Raw genomic sequence first — 18,040 nt, 5'->3', positions numbered from 1 at the left:
ATTGACGTCCCAGTACCAGTATGCTTATGAAAAAGACAATTGCATTAAGTCTCACATGACTTCACTCCAAACTTCATGTTATCAAAAATCCCTTCGTGGCAATCTATAAGTAAAAGGAGCATTGGCATTCCATTATCGTTCCTAAGAAGCATTAAGCAAAGGTATTCTATTCGGAATTCCCAAGACGAAGTAAGCAAAGGAACGAAAAACTCGCACCAATAAGAACAACCAAACTTAAACCCTAAACTTCTAACAACTATTGAAGCTCCGAAGTGTATCTCAGCAAAGACCAAGATCAAACAGAGTAGGGGCAGAATTAGGGTTTACGGAACATAACGGAGTGGAAGATCGAATAAGAGTAATAAAACTTACAGCCGAATCGTTTGTGTCGAGGTTCGAATCCGACTGGCCTAGTCGTTTCATTCCTGCCATGGAGATTCGTTTGAAGCTGTTTTATTGAGGTTCACAGAATCACAGAACCCAGATTGAAAAATGCAAACTAAGTAAAAAATTACATAAAGAAGCGAGCGAAAGCTCAGGACTTTTCAAAATTTGCTTCAAATTTTTTTTTATCGTTTCGCAGTATTTAAAGCAGATTAAGATGAACTATAACAACCGTCTGATTAGTTCATATAGTAACAGTTTCAAGTTACAAGTTGATTCCTACGAGTTCGTGACTCGCGAGTCATACTCATGAGTCTCGTGAATTCGTGATGAAATAGATTAGGGTCCACCACTAACGCTGTAGACCCTGTCCTGAGAAATAGATTAGGGTCCACCATACCATGGACAGAGACCCAGGCCCGATCGAAGCCGTTATTTCGGAATCTTTTTTTCCATGGAAATTGGTAAAATAGAGTGAGAAGCTATTAGTGCAGGTTTCTGATGGAAACCGAAAATTATCGCCTCAATTTACCTGCCTGTCAATTTCCTCAATTTCCTCTAATAGAGGGAGGTGGATCTCACCCAGGCAAAGTGTAGGGTGGTCATTTCTGCCCCCCCCCCCTATTAGGTGGAACTGAGAAAATTGATTTTACCAAAAAAAAAAAAAAAAGAACTGAGGAAATTGAGGGGCAGGTAAATTCAGGGGATAAAGATTGGATCCTAATTTTAACTATCGATGCAGATACCTTATTGGTTCCGATTCCAAGTACTTTCGAGTTTCCACTAGCTAAAAGATTCCATAAGTACTAGTTATTTGAATTGAAGAAAAAAAAAAATTGCTAGAATATTCCTGTTACAAGACTGACAGTCAAAGAAATGGAATAATTCACTTCCCCTTGGGGTTCATAAATACCATCCTAAGTTTTGGGACTTTCTAAAATACCCTTTAAGATTCCATTTCCTTGGCAGCCAACCTTGTAACAAGAAGTAGGAACATTCATGTTACAAGTGTAGCTGCAAAATTTTGTTCATTCGAAATGGCGTTTGTCACTTGTAGATCAAGTTGAGGGCAACACCTAGGGATGTCAATCAATCGGTTTGGATCAGTTTGATCTGGTATTTTAAGTTCATTTTGGTGTCTTATCGAATTTGGTGTGATCTCCTGTTTGGTTTCAGTGTCTCAAAACCCCAGTCCGAAATATGATCCAATAAGCTCATATCGGTTTTGATCGGTTCAATTTGGTTTTATCGGTTTGGATTAGGTTTTGACATCCCTACCAATACCAAACATACAAAAGGTAACAATTTATTTTTCTTCTCATAGAGATAAGAACAAATTAAAGGTTAGATTAGAATGTATGTAGATTCAACTAACCTGCTTGTGCTTGGTTTTGACACCAATTATCATCAAAAAGCTAAAAGAAGAACAAATTAAAGGTTAGATTAGAATGTATGTAGATTCAACTAACCTGCTTGTGCTTGGTTTTGACACCAATTATCATCAAAAAGCTAAAACCTCTATAACCATTGTAATTAGTTGAGAAATTTTAACTCAGGCTATATAAGAGAAGGACCAATAGAATAGAACAGCACCTCATTTCAAAAACCCAACAGTACTGAAATAGTTGCAGAAACAATCCCAAACAGCTTTCACTACCACAGAGCCATTACATACCCCTGACCAGGTGCCTCAGCTTCTTCCTCCACCTCTTCATGAACATTGTTGCATGCTCTAACCTCAACATCTGAAGAAGTTCTAATGAAACTCCAACATCATCATCACCTTTGGTAGTTTGTTCAGAATTTCTTGCAGGTTAACATGTTGTGTAATTTCAATTCAAAGGGTGTTAAAGAGTCAGGCCAAGAGAAGGACCAGGTGCCTCATCATCCTTGTCATGAAGACGAGCTCTCTTGCTGGGCCTCGACATCTCTCTCTCTCTTCTTCCTCAACTACATCAGAAACAGAGTAGAATCCAAAACAACTGAAGAAATCTACTGTTGAGTTATTCCTCTCCTCTTCTTCTTCAGTACTGTCAGAAGGAGATGATATATATAGAATTTCATCTCCATTAATACTACGACACGTGTAATGAGCCAAGCTGGAACACGGCTCATGGAATACAGCCAGCAATCCTGTTGGACCTCCAACCCTAGCCTCATGCCAAAATTATGCGCAAGGAACTTTACACGTAGTCTACAAGGAGCACGATCATTGACAACACCAGCTCAGTCACTGATAAATTCGGTTAACAGTTCCTGCTCTGATCTCTAGCCTATCTAAGGAATACGTGACTCAAAGGACAAAAAGGACATTTCCAATGACACCATATAAGGAAGGAAACCACGCTCAGAAGGAGGTGACTCAAGAGAATTCAACCCAATTCTCCTTTTTATTGGTCTATTAGATTCATCCTGAAGCTTTGAGACTATTTTTCGGTCTCTGGCCTAGTTAACTGCTATTCAATTCCTTTGAGATCTGACTTAGGGATCGGAGAGTGCACCCCCCCAAGCCAGCTCCAGGCCACTCATTCGCTCTGTCTTGTGGTTCTCTTGTGTGTGAGTTCGGACCAGACCGCAGGGGAAGATCTCAGTAGCAATAGGAGATTCCTCATCAACATATGACCATTTGAAGAAATCTGCTACCATCATGGCACTGGAATGTTGATTAAGCTTTTGCTAGTCAGGTTTCTTAGTCTCAAACAAAAGCTTCGAGAATTTTATACTACAACAGGGCCTTAACACGGTTTCATAAATAAAAATCTCAATAGAATATTTTCCCTGCAACGGAATACCAAAGCAGTCAAAGACTGGGAAATGGTGAATGTGGATTATATCTTGAGGAGGACTAAACTCAACGGTGTTCGACTCTAACTGTGACGAGAGTTGGAGGATACAACTCAACAAAAAACAAGGGTGTTTGGGTCATTTCATAGGTGGACCCCCTATGAAATGATCAAAATCCCCTGATTTTGGTGGGCTAGATTCTCCAGCTCCCGCCACATTGGAGGAGAGCCAGGTCCCACTAGGATTTTGGATTCAACGTCTTCAATTTTCTAAACATTTGATACCTCTGGTATCACATGCACTGGATTTTTTTATTTAATACATATGTTGTACTCAGTTGATGCATAGTTTGGTAATTTCCATGGAACTGGGTTTGGTTATGCCCAAATGCTTAAATTTTGTCTTAAATACAGTCTGATCATTTTCAAATTGTATGAATTTGCTTTTCTAGCGTGAAAATATGAATAGGCCAATAATGTGTCACCATGCAAATCCACACCCTCACATGAGCAACCCCTTCAAGAAGAGCATGTACACAATCACCATGTGATTTTATATTGGTAGTCACTTAATCCAACTCCAATTGATGCCTCAATGGAGAGAGAGAAGAAGTTCCCATCACATTACCTGCTCCTGTCCTCGTTGTCACCAGATCCCCTATACCAAGAACAGAAAGGGTGACTAAGAGGAAGATGTTTGTCTAATGAGTGAAAAGAAAAGCTGGATTTTGAGAATTAATCGGGTCGGGTTCGTCAAACGAGAGGGTGAGGAGTCAAATGGGCTAAAACAATAGAAGAATCCCAGATGACCGTTGGATGCTACTAAGGACCAGGTGTTAGCATCTTAGGGGGGTTGCCGCACTGTCCAGCTCCCGCCACGGCTGGATAGGAGCCAAATCCCAATATTATACCTCTTATTCCCAACGAGCTCCTCTCCCTCCGTCCCTCAACGGATTTGGATCAGATCTAGATCCTCTACTGTCTAGCTGCCCGATAGGACCGTACTGCCTAGCTGCCCAACAGGACCGTGTTGCCCAGACACAGTGCTGCGCGCAGACCGCCTTACCCCCACTCGGGCAAGGTGTTTGGGCAGGGGTAAGGCGATCTTTGCATGCAGTACCGTGTCTGGGCAGCTCTGCAGTAGAGGATCCGCTGCCTGGCAGGACCGTGCTGCCCAGACACAGTACTGTGCGCAGACCGCCTTACCCGCACTCGGACAAGGCGTTTGGGCAGGGTAAGGCGATCTTTGCACGCAAGACATTGTCTGGGCTCGCGGTCTTTGCACGCATCACCGTCTGGGCTGCCCAAAGACGGTGCTGCGTGCAAAGATCGCCTTACCCCTCCCTCGACTCCCTCTTACGTCCGTGAGAAGCAGCGGCGCAGCACATTGGATCGTGAGCGACACCGATGGTCGACTCTGCAACTTAGACAGCGGCACAGCGGAAAGGTCAGAAATAAAAAAGTTCTCTCTCTTTCTCTTTCTCCATCTCAAAATCCTTTCTTTTTTCTGGTTTTCTATCTCCGTCTCAATAAAATCCTTTCTTTTCTGGTTTTCAATGGAGTCTTCAAGAGGTTTTGCATTAATTCCACTCTGTGAGGCTTGTTGTTGGGTTTTTGGCTTCATAATTCCAATGGATCTGAGCTCTTAACTTGGGAGAGAGGAAAGAGGAATGAAAGTGGGCTTAGTTAGTTTTATTAAGTAATTTAGTTGCTGTCTTGATTCCTAGTTTAAATAGGATTTGTTTCAGTTTTTGTTTGTAGTTAAAATCAGAGTTATGTCAGAGTCATGTTTCCTATTCCAATTAGGAGTGCTATTTTGTTATTATTTAAGCATCGTAAGAGCCAAGGCTCAGACTCACGATTTTTGCAATTGAATATGTTGTTTGCTCTGCAACGTAGCTGAGGGAATCAGGGATTTTTTTTTGCTGTTCATGCTCTGTTTTCCACTCAAAATAGGTACTGTTATTCCGGTCTAATAAATCTTATCTTGTTCCTGTTACTGATATTCAAACCATGTTATTAGAAGCTCTATTATTCTCTGATTTAAGACTTGCGGCTCCCCTGTCCTGTGTCACAGTTTCAGCAATAGAGTTTTGTGGGTTCACGAAGATCTGCTAATCAGATCCTACCATTGTTTTGGGGATTCAGAAGGAACCCTTGGACTAACACTACGACCAAATTTGGGCCCATCTGAGGCCTGAATCCCCCTGCTACTTATAAATCACTGTTTTCTGAGTTCTCTCGGTCCAGAATTTTGTTTTTAAAATTAATCTTAATTCAACCGTCTGATGTCTATAATACTTTGGTTATTGGATTAAGGTATTAAAACTGTCGTGTGATCCAAGTTTCAGGTTATTCTACTGGTCTAATTTGAATTATTTTTTGTCTTCTCTGTTTCCTGGATCTCAAACTGAGAGATTACTATTTTTTTTAATTACTTTGAATCTAATCATCAAATTGCTTCCATATTTTTGAAGAGGTCTTATTCCCTATACCTGTGTTTGATTCTTAAAGTTTGGGTTGAGTCCCAGAGGATTTAGTTTTCAGTCAATTTTGGGGTTATATCTGAGTGGGGTTTGTCTTGAGATCTGTCTGGTAGGTTATCTTTCAACTCTCCGCCAATCAGTGGATAGAATTCATATTAGCCCTCTATTGCAAATTTCAAGATACAAATACTTGGCCTTAAAAATTAAAAAACCTTTGACTTTGGGATAGGATCACTAATGGATAAAACTTGTTCTTCTTTTCTTTGAACAATCCCATTTCAATTGAAATGATTCATCCACTCTTCCCCGGTTCTGTAATTGGGAAGATATTGCTTCAGCTTAATGAAAGCTTCTTCACCCCTGTTCTGGTCCCCCAACTCTAAACTATGATCTTCCCTGCAGTCATAATGTGTCATCTCACTTGGACTACTTGATCGTAGTAGTCCAACAGAGTGAAAGATATCTTCATCTGGTGTAACTGCCGACATCTTATTATCCTACCTGCAAATGCAAATAGATTTTGACTCATCAGTTCAGAACAAAATTAGGTCATTATATTCATTAGTTCTTCAATCTTCAGTAATTTTCCACTACTCCCTTGCTTTTATTTGTGGGATAGACAAGGATGGGTCCGCAGGCGTTTGGGCTTTGTGGAAGGATGCCCTTGTTGTAGGTTCAAACTTCATTAAAAATCCTAGCAGCTGGACTGATTTGGCCTCTGTTTTCTTTTCCTAATTTTTGCAATCTTGGGCTTCTTTTTATGTTTTTATGCTCCCTCCCTTTGTGATATCCATTACTGCTGGAGGGGGTTTGGTTTCAACAACTATGGGTGTGTTAGTGGAGTGAATATGACCATCAATACAGGTCCAGTGATATGGATGAAACCGTTGCCAGCCTTAGAGGGCCTTCATTTCCATCTTTTTGAGGGTTTTAGATTCTTAAATAATGTACTTGCATTCTGCTGTAACAGTGGTAGCAGCAGCTTGCACTTCATTTAATGATTAAACCATGTAGGATCCTTTTGGATTCCTTTAAAAGTAGTCCTAGAATTTCAGAAGATCTGCAATCTGTATGCCGCATCGCAGTTTTTCTCATGTTTTTTACATTTTTATGGCTACTTCATTGTTGATTGATAATTGTTTAAGAATAATGATTGTAGCTTGAAAATTGATTGTTGCTCGATATCTTTTATTTAAACAAACTCTGTCCTATAATTGATTCTAAGATCGGAATGGATGTTTGATTGTACTATGTAGTTAGTTGAGACTTAAGAGCCTACACAAAATGGTGAATTTATGAGTGTATATTTCTGTATTTTTTCAAATCTAAACGATTAAAACCTGTAATTTCCATTTTTGAATTTTTGCTGTTCTCAAAATGTTTGACTGGATTTTAGACTGTCCAGTTCAAATTTTGAGGTGTTCTAAACAAGCCGTACCGAACACAGTTTTTTTCCCTTTTCCGTTTTTAACAAACTATGGACCAGATTGGGCGGCTTCAAGCGCTTCCGTTTTCCTCATCCAAGTATAAGTACAAATGTTAATATGACCTTCATGGACCCAGGATAAGTTTCAAACTAAGGCGCGTCAAATTTTTTGTTTTGCCACTCATCGAAGTAGTTCTTTCAGTAGAGCGCAGTGAGAGAACCTCAACGACGGCAATGGCAGACGATAACTGCAACAATATGGATATGGTCGTCCATCCTTTGATCCTTCTCCTTCTCACTATAGTATCCATCTTCTCTGCTTACTAAGTATAACAAAATGTCTTTCATCAAACAGGAAAATAATAATAATAATAATAATAAAGAATAGCATAATTGTTGGTAGGGTTTTTGAGTTCCAAGGATTGAGTTTAGATTGATGAGGCTTTGAAAGATCTTCATTTATGGGTTGCAATTTAGAAACAATTTTGGCCTTTTGGTTTTGAAAATATATGCATGTGCTTGCTTCTGTTTGTGGCTTAGCAAATAAAAATAATAAAGTTGAAAGTTTTGGGATGATATTTGTTAGGCAAGTTTATGTTTGCTTTTCTCCATTTTTGTTTTGTTTTCTGTAATGCAAGATTTCTTTTATTTTCTGTTATTAACTTTTCTGTTATTGGTTTTTATAGTTCTATACGTTCAACAATCTATTTGTCACTACCCTAATTGCACGAGACAAGGAAAGGATATGGGGAACTGGTCCGAACTTTGTAATGACATTCTAGGACTTATTGTGGATCAGGTTTTCGGCAGTCGAAGATGTTGTTCATTTTGGTGCGGTTTGTAGGCCATGGCGATCAGTTTCAGTCGAGAAATTGCATTTCTCTACTATTGCTGATCCCTGGCTAATGCTTGCAGAGAAGGAAGACAGTGACAACCATGGCTTCTATAGTCTCTCCACCCAAAAGGTTTACCACTTGAACTTGCCCGAGGCCCGCGGCAGGAAGTGTTGGTCGTCCTGCGGTTGGTTGATAACTTTGGGGCTTGATTTGGAGTTTCACTTATTAAACCCCTTTTCTCGGGAACAAATTCGGCTTCCACCTCAACCAACACTCCCTCGTCAATACTCTCCTAATGTAGGCCCAGAAATTATCCGTCGGGTTTTTATACAAAAAGTGATATTGTCCTCAAGACCATCTCGTTCTTCAACTAAAACAACCCTTTGTGAAGATGATGACAAATGCGTGGTTATGGCAATATTTTCCGAATACAGGAAATTAGCCTTCTTGAGATTGGGAGATGAAGTTTGGACTCCTTTAGACAGTGATAATGGTATTTACGATGTCGTTTACTTCAATGGTCAATTCTATGCCATCACTTACGGAGGGGTATTGTTGATTGTTGATATTTCCAGTCCTCATCCAAAGACTATTGAGTTTGCTGAACGTGGAGAGGGTATAAACATTTGTGCGGAGTTACATCTTGTGGTGTCAGTTGGAGAACTCTTTATTGTTGCACAGGAAATTGATGTGGAAACTGAAACTCCGGAAAACAAAAATGGCATTCATGAAACAGTTGGTTTTGATGTTTACAAGTTCAATTTTGACAACAGGAAATGGACACAGGTGAAGAGCAGCCTGGACAATCGTGCTCTGTTTGTGGGTTTTAGTGACTCCTTCAGCATCTTCCCGTCTAAAAACCATTTAGGATGCGAATCCAACTGTATCTACTTCACTGATATCGACTTATATGGTCTTATGAAAGATGGAGCTGGTCATGACATGGGAGTGTTTCGGATGGAGACTGAGGAATTTGATGATCATTATGTTGGCCCCGATATCTTTACTCGTGTTTGTGCGCCTCTTTGGATTTGCCCTTCGATCGAGGACTGTATTAAAAAAAATACTGCACTAGAACTTTTCCAGTAGCATCATCTTCTATTACAAGAGTAGGAGGACATCTAGGCATCAAATTATTATGAGAATGAATGAGGTGATTCAATGTATGTCATCTTGGTTTTTGTTAATTATGAAGAGAAGAATCTAGGAATCCAGCCTTCTGCTTCTTGATTCTAGATAGTTATCTATTTATGTGTGGCTATTCCATCTTTGAAAATATTTACAGAAATAAAGCTCTCTAATGAGGTGATTCAATAAATGTCATTTTGATTTGTTTAAAGACAAAAATCTCCACTTATGTGTGGCCATTCCATCTTGAAAAGATCTAAAGAAATAAAGCGACTCCATTATCTCTAGTTTTATTGTCTTATTTGGTATGGCATATGGCACAAACCATGTGTCTGTGTCTCACCCATTCTTGTGAAATGACCCCCTTACTCATGGTTATCCTTTCTTTTATGTGTCTGCCTCCTGTTAGATTACTTGGAGCCAACGGCGTGCTCAATCCTAGTCCAAATCAGAATTATGAATTCAGATCTTCTACGCCCTTGGCTATAGCACCCATCTTCCGACCCTGGCTCCTCAGCTTGGTACGTGTAAAATTAAACGTCCAATGGTTAAACTTTGATATTTTCAATGAGTTAAAAGCGTTAAATGCATTCTCAACCCAAGCCGGACCTGTCGGGTTTAACAAACTGGTCATTGGATTTAGAATCGTTTACCATTTAAACAAAAGAAACCTATTCAATCCCATCGTCCTCTCATTTCAAATCCCAAATCTTCTTCCTTTGCGAGCCCTAAATAAAAGTAAGGGGCATACCCATCTATTTACAAAGAGAATAAATATTAAGGCGAGATTGCAAATGAAGCTACAAGATGGGCATGAGAATTTGCAAACCTTAAAAAATATAATAATAAAACTTGTAATTAAGCTCAAATGTTATGGATGAAAGGCAAATTCGAAAGGTGTCAGGCGCAATTAATTAAGTTTGCACAATTTGATTTCACGGGATAAATTAACAGTAGAGATCATACTAATTGGAAATAGTCAAAAAAAATGGGTTCCATAGGGCTAAAGATGTAATATTTTATAAAATAATAATCAAGTTGAATTATTTTGAATCATTTAAATTATCATGAATTAAACCAACTTTAAGATTGTTTTGATCATTTTCTAGATCATTCTCATTAAATTCTTCTCAATGATTTCAAATGATGCTTGAGGTCACAGAAAACTTCCAAAGCCATACAAGAAAATCCCACCTCATCTTGAGACACCTACTTTATTGCCATACCCGACTCCGGGGTGATAAAATTGGGTGTTTCACAACACCTCTAAATGTTAAACAGGCCTTAGCAACAATTTTTAATTACCATCTCTAAATGTTAAGCATTAGAGGCAATTTCAAATTAACAACTCTATAATTTAACATTAGCGACGGTTTTTAGTACCGCGTCTAATAATCAGGTTTAAGATTTAGATATTAGCCTCTAAAAATATCGACAAAGTGGCAGTTTCAGATCATCACCTCTATGGATTAAGCAATAGCGATGGATTTTATTTACTGCCTCTAATAGTCAGGTTTAAGATTTACATATTACCAGTGGTTTTATAAACCGCATCTAAAAGTAGAGACATAGCAGAACTACAAGAAATGTAAATCCCCTCCTCCAAATGTAACCGTTTGAGGATAGTTTCCCTCCCCAACACAAGCAACCATTTCCACTTGGAGAGTTTATGAAACCTGAATTATCTTGTCCAAATTATCATCTTCATCCTCAGGGAAATCAGAACGGTGTATTTGGAAACATGGGCTGATCATGAGAAGAATCGACAAGTTCCAAAAGATAATTGGTTACTATCTAGATATGATTGGTTTGCTCCTTCAACCATATACTTGCTTTATTTGAGATGACAGATTTATTTTTTGTTGTGTGCCTAATGGGGCCAACCTAGTGTTTTGACACTAAATTGGGTCAGCCTAGTATAAGATGTGTTAAAAGACTTAATTTAACATGTTAAATTAACTTTGGAACCTTTGACGTATCGATCAACCACCTAACATTTGATATCAGAACCAGACACTACATCACCAATTCGAGTAAAAACCTCGTTATTTGTTGTCTGTCACAATAGCTGCGCTCTTCTTTGGTTTGTCTATATGCATTCTTTTTTTTGGGGGGTGAACTAAAATTATATTAAACCCCTAAGAAGGGGGGGGGGGGGGGAAGTGGCACAAAATTGGGTTGAAGTTTGGGTTTTGCAGCGACAAGGAAAATACTTGGCATTTGGATTTCTTTACATGACAGTGACACCAACAAAAATTAGAAAGAAACAAAAAATTTGCTTAACATATTGGCATTTTCGCCAGCAAATCTGCAACAAAACCTCCACTCTAACCCACAATCAGTGCCTCCAGCTTGCAGGAACCTGAAATTGATTTTTGCCCAAAACAATTAGAAAAATTTGCAAGTTCGAGTATTCCAACCATGAACTTAGATAAAACTATAAATTACAACATTAAACCTTGTAGATTGATTTTAATATAACAGCTGAAACAGTCCCCTCAAGCAACCTCCACTCAGGGCTTCTGCTTTCAAACCACAGCATACTTGAGCATCTGTGTGAAACAGAAACAAAAACTCAGAACGAAAATACTAAGAACTGGAACCAGTATAACCAAGAAATGTACAAGAAAAGATCCAGTTTTTACATCTTCTCTCCATTTTAAATAAAGTAGCTAAGAAAATGAACTGCTATCTTTCGTTCCTGGTCAAATCACTCGAATGCATGCCTTTGAGATCCAACCAGTGATGCATATAGACCCTTCTGAGCCAACAACTCAAAATGGGTCCCTAGCTCTGCAATCTTCCCTGCCGAACAAACAGCAATTTGGTGTGCATTCTGGACTGTGCTTAATCTATGAGCAATAACCAATGTGGTCCTCCCCTTCATCAGGTGGTTAAGAGCTTCCTGGACCAAGCCTTCACTCACTGTGTCTAAAGCACTGGTAGCCTGAAGCAGAGAAGCATCAGGACAATCCATGAGACGTGGAGAACATTCGTAAGGACAGAAATAGTCTCTGAGAGCATACCTCATCAAGAATCAGAAATGGAGCATTTTTTAGCAGAGCCCTGGCAATAGCAATCCTCTGCAAATTGAAGTGGCTAAGTACCGCATAGAACCCTAATCATGTATAACCCCTCACCCAGTAAAATTAACTTCATTACCTGCCTCTGTCCACCACTCAGCAGGCTTCCACGTTCACCAACTAATGTGTCATAATCCTTTAATCAGAGAAAATTTTCAGTACACAGTAGAACTTGTCAGTGCTGCAACAAGGGAGGGGAGGGGTTGGGAGAGGAAAAATACTACATGAGAGCTTTCTAAAGTGTAAGATCTCCTACACTGTTTTAGAGACACCAACCTGTGGAAGAGAAATTATGAATTCATGAGCATTTGCAGCTTTGGCGGCTCTAATCACATCATCCTTGCAAACATTATCATCTGGTAATCCATATGCAATATTTTCTCTAACAGATACTGAGAATAGGACAGGTTCCTGCCATGGTTTTCCATAGACACGGCAAGATGTTAATAATGAAAGGACCATTTGCAGCGGTCATCCAACAAGCTATCAAAAGAGAAGAAGACACAGAAAAAGAGTACACATAAAAGGTGAGAATATTTGCATAACACCATTGACCACAAAATGTTGTATGCTAAGTCAACTGTGTGACATACCTGATTTACTATAGAGACAACCCGAGCCCATTCACTCTTGTCAAATGTTTGAACATCCTCTCCTGCCACCGTAATACGACCTCTAGTTGGCTGCAAACGTAATACAGTGATTAATACAGATTACTGTTTCACCCACCTCATAAAGAGGAAAATGGAATTTACAAAGAAAAAAAAATACACCTCATAAAAGCGTGCCAATAGCTGTACAATTGTGCTTTTTCCTGCACCACTCGGACCCACAAGAGCTGTTACAGTCCCACATTTTAGTTTTAAGTTAAGACCATTCAGGATTTTCACGTCATGTCTCAAAGGATAAGAGAAATACACATCTGTCATACAAAACAAGGGGCATTAGCAGTAAACGGTGGAATTAACTGTTGCGAATAGCCACATACAATATCAATGTAAGAATAAATGGACATGTACACTATAGATAAATGATTCCTCAAAAAGGTAAAACCAAGGAAAATGCTTAAGTTGCTTAAGTCATATAAAACCAGAGAGAAAAAACAAAATGTCAAGCTGGTTCAAGGACATGATGAACCACATATCTTCACCACCGGATCCCAGAATTGACATAGTATATTCATGGACAATACAAAACCTAAATGTGAACAGCTGCAGAAAGGTCCAGGGAGCAGCTTAACATTTCATAGATTATATCAATTATAAGCAGCAGGTCAGGAGGCCACAAGAAAGCATGGTGAGAACTTTGAAGCCAAATCAAGGTATTTCTCATTTCTATATTGCCCGGAAGTCGAATGATTTAGCTAGTTTTAGAGCTAAAGGAACTGATCATGTCTTACAAACTTTTGCATGATAAGCCGGCTCACTTGAATCAACAGTGACTAAGCCAAGACAGGGAGGGGGACTAAAATGATTCAGCATTTTTAGATAATCTGAAATAAGATTGATTCAAAAGGAAATGGATTTCCCCCCCCCCCCCTTCCCCTTTTTATCCTTTATCGAACATTATAAGGAGGGAAAAATGATTGTAGGTACAATGAAAAAACCAGGAATTTTTTTTCCTGTCTTTTTTTTTTTTGGGGGGGGGGGGGAGTGGGGATGGGGATGGGCAGAGAACATATATAACTAGAAAGAGAACAGATAAGTACGAAGAGTGCCACCTCAAGGCTGGGTAAGGCAAAATAATGGAACTGAAAGAATTGTTTATCTATAAAAAAGGGAGAATAAAATATACAAACAATCAAAAAATAATAAAATGAGTAAAGAGGCTGCTGAAAGATCATTTTGAAATCCCCACCATAGATACCTTCTAAACAAATGTCACCAGACCAAGCTAGACTACACCCACTACTAGATGATTTCAAGGCTGTCATGTACTGCATATTTAGAGCTTGATTTTTCTCAGTGGAACCATTGCCAAGGAATATTCTGAGACTACCATCATCCACTTCATTCTTTTGGAGTTCTCTTTCTAAACCAAAAGCAAGGGACTCATAAATTTCAGTCCCAGATAGAACAGAATTAATCCGTTCAATAGCAGCAAGAGTTCCACGAAGGTCACCAAATGTGTTAACCAACCCTTGAACCTGAAATACTTATTGCATGAGATAGGGGAATGTAGGAAATAAATGGCTTAATTAGCATGACCAAGGGGCAAAATGACTCACAGCAAAAGTTAATGTGAAAGTATATCCAATAAAAGAAGCCACGGTTCCAATAGAGAGTTCACCCTGTAAACCCAACTTTTACAGTAAAAAACTTTTACCCTAGAAAATATTCAGAAAAAATTTTGACAGGATGGGTTTGGAATGACTGAGAGTACATATTAATCTGAAGACAGCAAATGCTTTAGTACATGATCAGAATGTACTATACAAAACCATAGTAAAGATCCTTAAAGGTACGATGATCATGCTTACCGCCTTCACTTTGCTTCCTCCAAGACAGTATAAAGCCATCAAAGAAATATAAACTACAACTCTAGTCAGGGATTCATTTGCAGATTTGGAAATTCCCCGCCTTATGCCACTAGTCTGGTAAGCAAGAACCTGCCAAACATCACAAATGAAGAAAATTAGAGGTTCCAAAAGAGATTAATACATCAGTAATTTTTTTATGAAGATCCAAAACTTACCTGATTACCAAACATTGACATCTGACGCTTCTCACCACCAAAAGATCTAACCTGTACAAATCATTAGTGTCAAAGTCAACAATAAAGAAGTAGAGTAGTTAGATTTGTTATATTGAACCAATGAAATATTCCAACCTTGACGAAGACATGTAAACAAATATTTCTAGGCACTGATAGAGAAATTGCAAAAATTGATGGAAGAAAAAAACATTCAAGTAAAGCTTACAGTACGAATAGCTGAAAATGTTTCAGTTGCACAATCGAACATGGATGCTTGTGTCTTTCCATGAGCTTTGAAGACAGGTATGGTTGACTGTTTGTATAGAGCTAGTGGATGAAACATAATAATATGAGTAGCACAAGCAACAAGGTTGAACCAACAAATACTAGCATAATTTTCAAACTAGAGTAAAGCAAGCATTTGAACCTTTTTTAGAAGAAAATTAAAAAATGACTTGCTAATTTACCAAAATATGTGAATACTAAATATCTGTTACTTTTTCTGCATGGAGAAAACAACTACGATTCATTTGAAATCAAAATCAAATGATGTCCATCAGTTGAGTGAGATACAGGTTATGAAAACCAAAGACTTCAGCATTCATTACTAGAACCCTTTCCGAAGAGTAAGCAAATAAATCCAGAGGTATAGTAGGATATCCATAAAAGTTCCACAAGAGGACAAAAAAGCTATAAAAAAAAAACCACACTTTTATCATGCTAATATAGTGAACTGATGATTCTCATCAACCACTTAAATTTAAAGAACCAGTGGGCACTTTAACCCAATAATTTGAAAGAGAAATCTTACCAACTAATAAGGACACCGAGAGCATCAGTAGCCCCAGAATTGGAGCCAGCTGGGGAGAGAGTACAAACAGTATGCTTAACGTTCCCACAACCTGCAAGATCAAAGAAAGAGTCAAAGTGATCAAATATAAAACTGGATGGCAGAAAAGATTGAGGTCACACAAATCTTATACTCCTAGAAATGATATTGAATACAGCATGGCAAATTTTGTGAAGGGGTAATTGACTTCACAAGATAAAAGAAGCCGCACAGTAACGTAAACAGACCATGCCAGTAGTGTAGTGAACGAAAAATAAGTTGGGAAACTTTGTTACTTTGCAGAGAAGATATCCAATCCATATAAAAATAACAGGTATAGAGTAGCTTGCCTCGGAAAGTGCTCTAAAACCACGATCCCTTGAAATGTTTTCACTAACAATATCTTTAAGAGAACTCAAATCAGACGTTATCAAACCATTCAACTCACCAACCTGCATAATGCCACAAAGCAAATAATTAACAAACATCAGTTAGACCAGAATGATAGCATGCATACCAGGAAACAGAAGTCCACATCTTAGAGGACAGAAAAGAGGAGATGGAAAAGAACTGCGTGGATCATGATGTGCAGCAAAGAGCAACCTGGGAACCTTTCTAGTACTCAGTGTAATGAATTCAGATTACTGATGAAGGGAAAATATACTGTACACTTTATCCATAATTTTGAGAAGACTAACAGATTGATGTCTCTTACCCCAAGACTCAAATTGTAAAAAAATGCACCAGTAAAGGCAGTATGTAATAACTATCATTTTGGTTTAGTTCTTTTTTATTAATTCAGTCAGCTCCGCTGTTCCTTTCTTAATTTCAATACATAACTGATACGTAACATTAGAATGTTTATCTGCACAGTTAAACAATTCTAATCTTTCTTTGCCTGAACATTGTGTGTCAGGATGCCCCTATATGTTAGTTTTACCTTTCTTTTACTTTTATTTTTTTATTTCCAATCTCAGGCTCAACACAGCTTACCATCGAAGCATACATTTGAAAAACATGGGGGAGGGCGGGGGGAAAGTAGTGGTTTTTAGCATGTTATGGTATTTTGGTTGCCGGGTGCCAACCACCCTGTTAACACAAGTAGATCATCATCGATTCAGATACTATTTAACCAAAACTGTCCCAAAGTATAGAGGTAACTCTAAGGGTAAAGCATGCTTTAAGGTTTTCCTTATATGGAGATCAGTAAAGTTCTACAGCCATGGTAAGCCAAATGCATGTTTATGGATCCATAAAATTGGTACTGTAGGGGCTGCTAATAGCTAAACAAATTGTTTATATTAAGTCAATAAAGTAACTGCTTCTGTTGGTAGAGGAATATATTGGACTGCAAGTTGAAAAATTTTAAGATCAGCAGTTTGGTGATATCAGCGTGCCTGGTTCAATTTGGCCCACACTTCAAAGAACATTTAGCTGGTGATATATAGCCATAGCATTGTGGAGTCGGGATACAAAGTTTATTATTATAATTGACAAATTAATCGACTGGTTTTAATATGTTTCTTTTAGAGCAAGACTGAAGCTCTAGGCCATGAGAAAATTGTGTTCACGAAAACTTGTTTGGCAAGCTCTTGTAACCGCAGAACCAAAATCGACCAAATATGTCTGAACTGCATTAAACTCCAGATCCAATACTATTTTCATGAATTGAATTAAGGTAATGCACCTCCACAAGCCAGGCTTGACATTTGCAGCAGCCGTTTCTTGGCAGTTAATAAATGATTTAATACGGTATATTCTAACCGTTTATCTCAACTGTACAACTTTTGCACCATCGGTTGAATTGGAAAACCTTGAAAAGATAATGAAGATATTCATACCTTGTGTCGATCAAAAAACTCCATCTGCAGTAAAAGAACATAGTCAGCTTTCAAGACCTTGATATGGTTGGCTGTGCACTAGTGAGCCTTGTCTCTTCCTAATTATATCTATCAACTACGAGAAGTACTTACAACAGTGGTTCTATGATCTCAACCGAATGCTTGCTGTAACTTGAACATATGATGTAGATGAAATTTTGGTTATTGAGAGAGAATTTAGAATCTAAGCCGTTTAAAAGATGTACCTAGCCAAAAAAAAGTGCAAAACTTCCATCAATCACCTCAATACGTATATACCCATGGAAACCAGCTTAGCACTATTTAGATAGCTAAATGCATTCTTTATAGTGGTATTTGTCATTTACAAGTCATATTAATGACAGGCCTAAATAACTTTGAAAACTATGCAGTCTTTCCATAAAAAACACCCTGCCTTGGCATGGATTCTATCTGTAATTCCTGAGGACCTGTTCCTCAGGTGAATAACACAAACGAGACAAAGAATGTCAAAGACAGCAATTAATTAGCACCGAAACAAGGTCTAGGAACT

At 38.4% G+C, this 18,040-nt stretch overlaps 3 protein-coding genes across 5 annotated transcripts in view; 1 reads left to right on the top strand and 2 right to left on the bottom strand.

Annotated features, from left to right (window-relative positions):
* Positions 1 to 482, bottom strand: part of LOC122669031 — a 37,996-nt gene extending 37,514 nt beyond the window's left edge. For both annotated transcript variants that reach the window (XM_043865650.1, XM_043865657.1), the window contains exon 1: positions 373 to 482. In XM_043865650.1, coding sequence (XP_043721585.1) covers positions 373 to 432 — 60 coding nt within the window. In that variant the 5' untranslated portion in view covers positions 433 to 482. The remainder of the gene's footprint in view (positions 1 to 372) is intronic.
* Positions 483 to 7,908: 7,426 nt separating this feature from the next.
* On the top strand, positions 7,909 to 9,004 carry LOC122655222 (putative F-box protein At5g55150). Its single transcript, XM_043849434.1, has one exon. The coding sequence runs from the start codon at positions 7,985 to 7,987 to the stop codon at positions 9,002 to 9,004; it is 1,020 nt and encodes a 339-aa protein (XP_043705369.1). The 5' UTR covers positions 7,909 to 7,984.
* Positions 9,005 to 11,288: 2,284 nt separating this feature from the next.
* Positions 11,289 to 17,530, bottom strand: LOC122664454 (ABC transporter B family member 28-like). Of its 2 annotated transcripts, none has more exons than XM_043860280.1 (15): positions 17,491 to 17,530; positions 16,000 to 16,101; positions 15,632 to 15,722; positions 15,047 to 15,147; positions 14,821 to 14,871; positions 14,606 to 14,734; positions 14,354 to 14,416; positions 13,993 to 14,272; positions 12,900 to 13,048; positions 12,720 to 12,809; positions 12,403 to 12,537; positions 12,206 to 12,262; positions 12,070 to 12,126; positions 11,719 to 11,990; positions 11,289 to 11,598 (listed from the first exon to the last, which is right to left on the bottom strand). In XM_043860280.1, the coding sequence occupies exons 1-14, from the start codon at positions 17,512 to 17,514 to the stop codon at positions 11,754 to 11,756; spliced, it is 1,566 nt and encodes a 521-aa protein (XP_043716215.1). In that variant the 5' UTR covers positions 17,515 to 17,530; the 3' UTR covers positions 11,289 to 11,598; positions 11,719 to 11,753. The 2 variants fall into 2 exon arrangements, with proteins under 2 accessions (XP_043716215.1, XP_043716207.1); XM_043860272.1 differs by having other exon boundaries at positions 11,289 to 11,599; positions 11,736 to 11,990.
* Between the last annotated feature and the right edge of the window lie 510 nt (positions 17,531 to 18,040).

The sequence above is a fragment of the Telopea speciosissima genome, chromosome 1 (assembly GCF_018873765.1).
Source record: "Telopea speciosissima isolate NSW1024214 ecotype Mountain lineage chromosome 1, Tspe_v1, whole genome shotgun sequence".
Taxonomy (NCBI): Eukaryota; Viridiplantae; Streptophyta; class Magnoliopsida; order Proteales; family Proteaceae; genus Telopea; species Telopea speciosissima.
The sequence above is the reverse complement of the archived record's forward strand: the minus strand, read 5'-3'. Positions and strand labels throughout refer to the sequence as shown.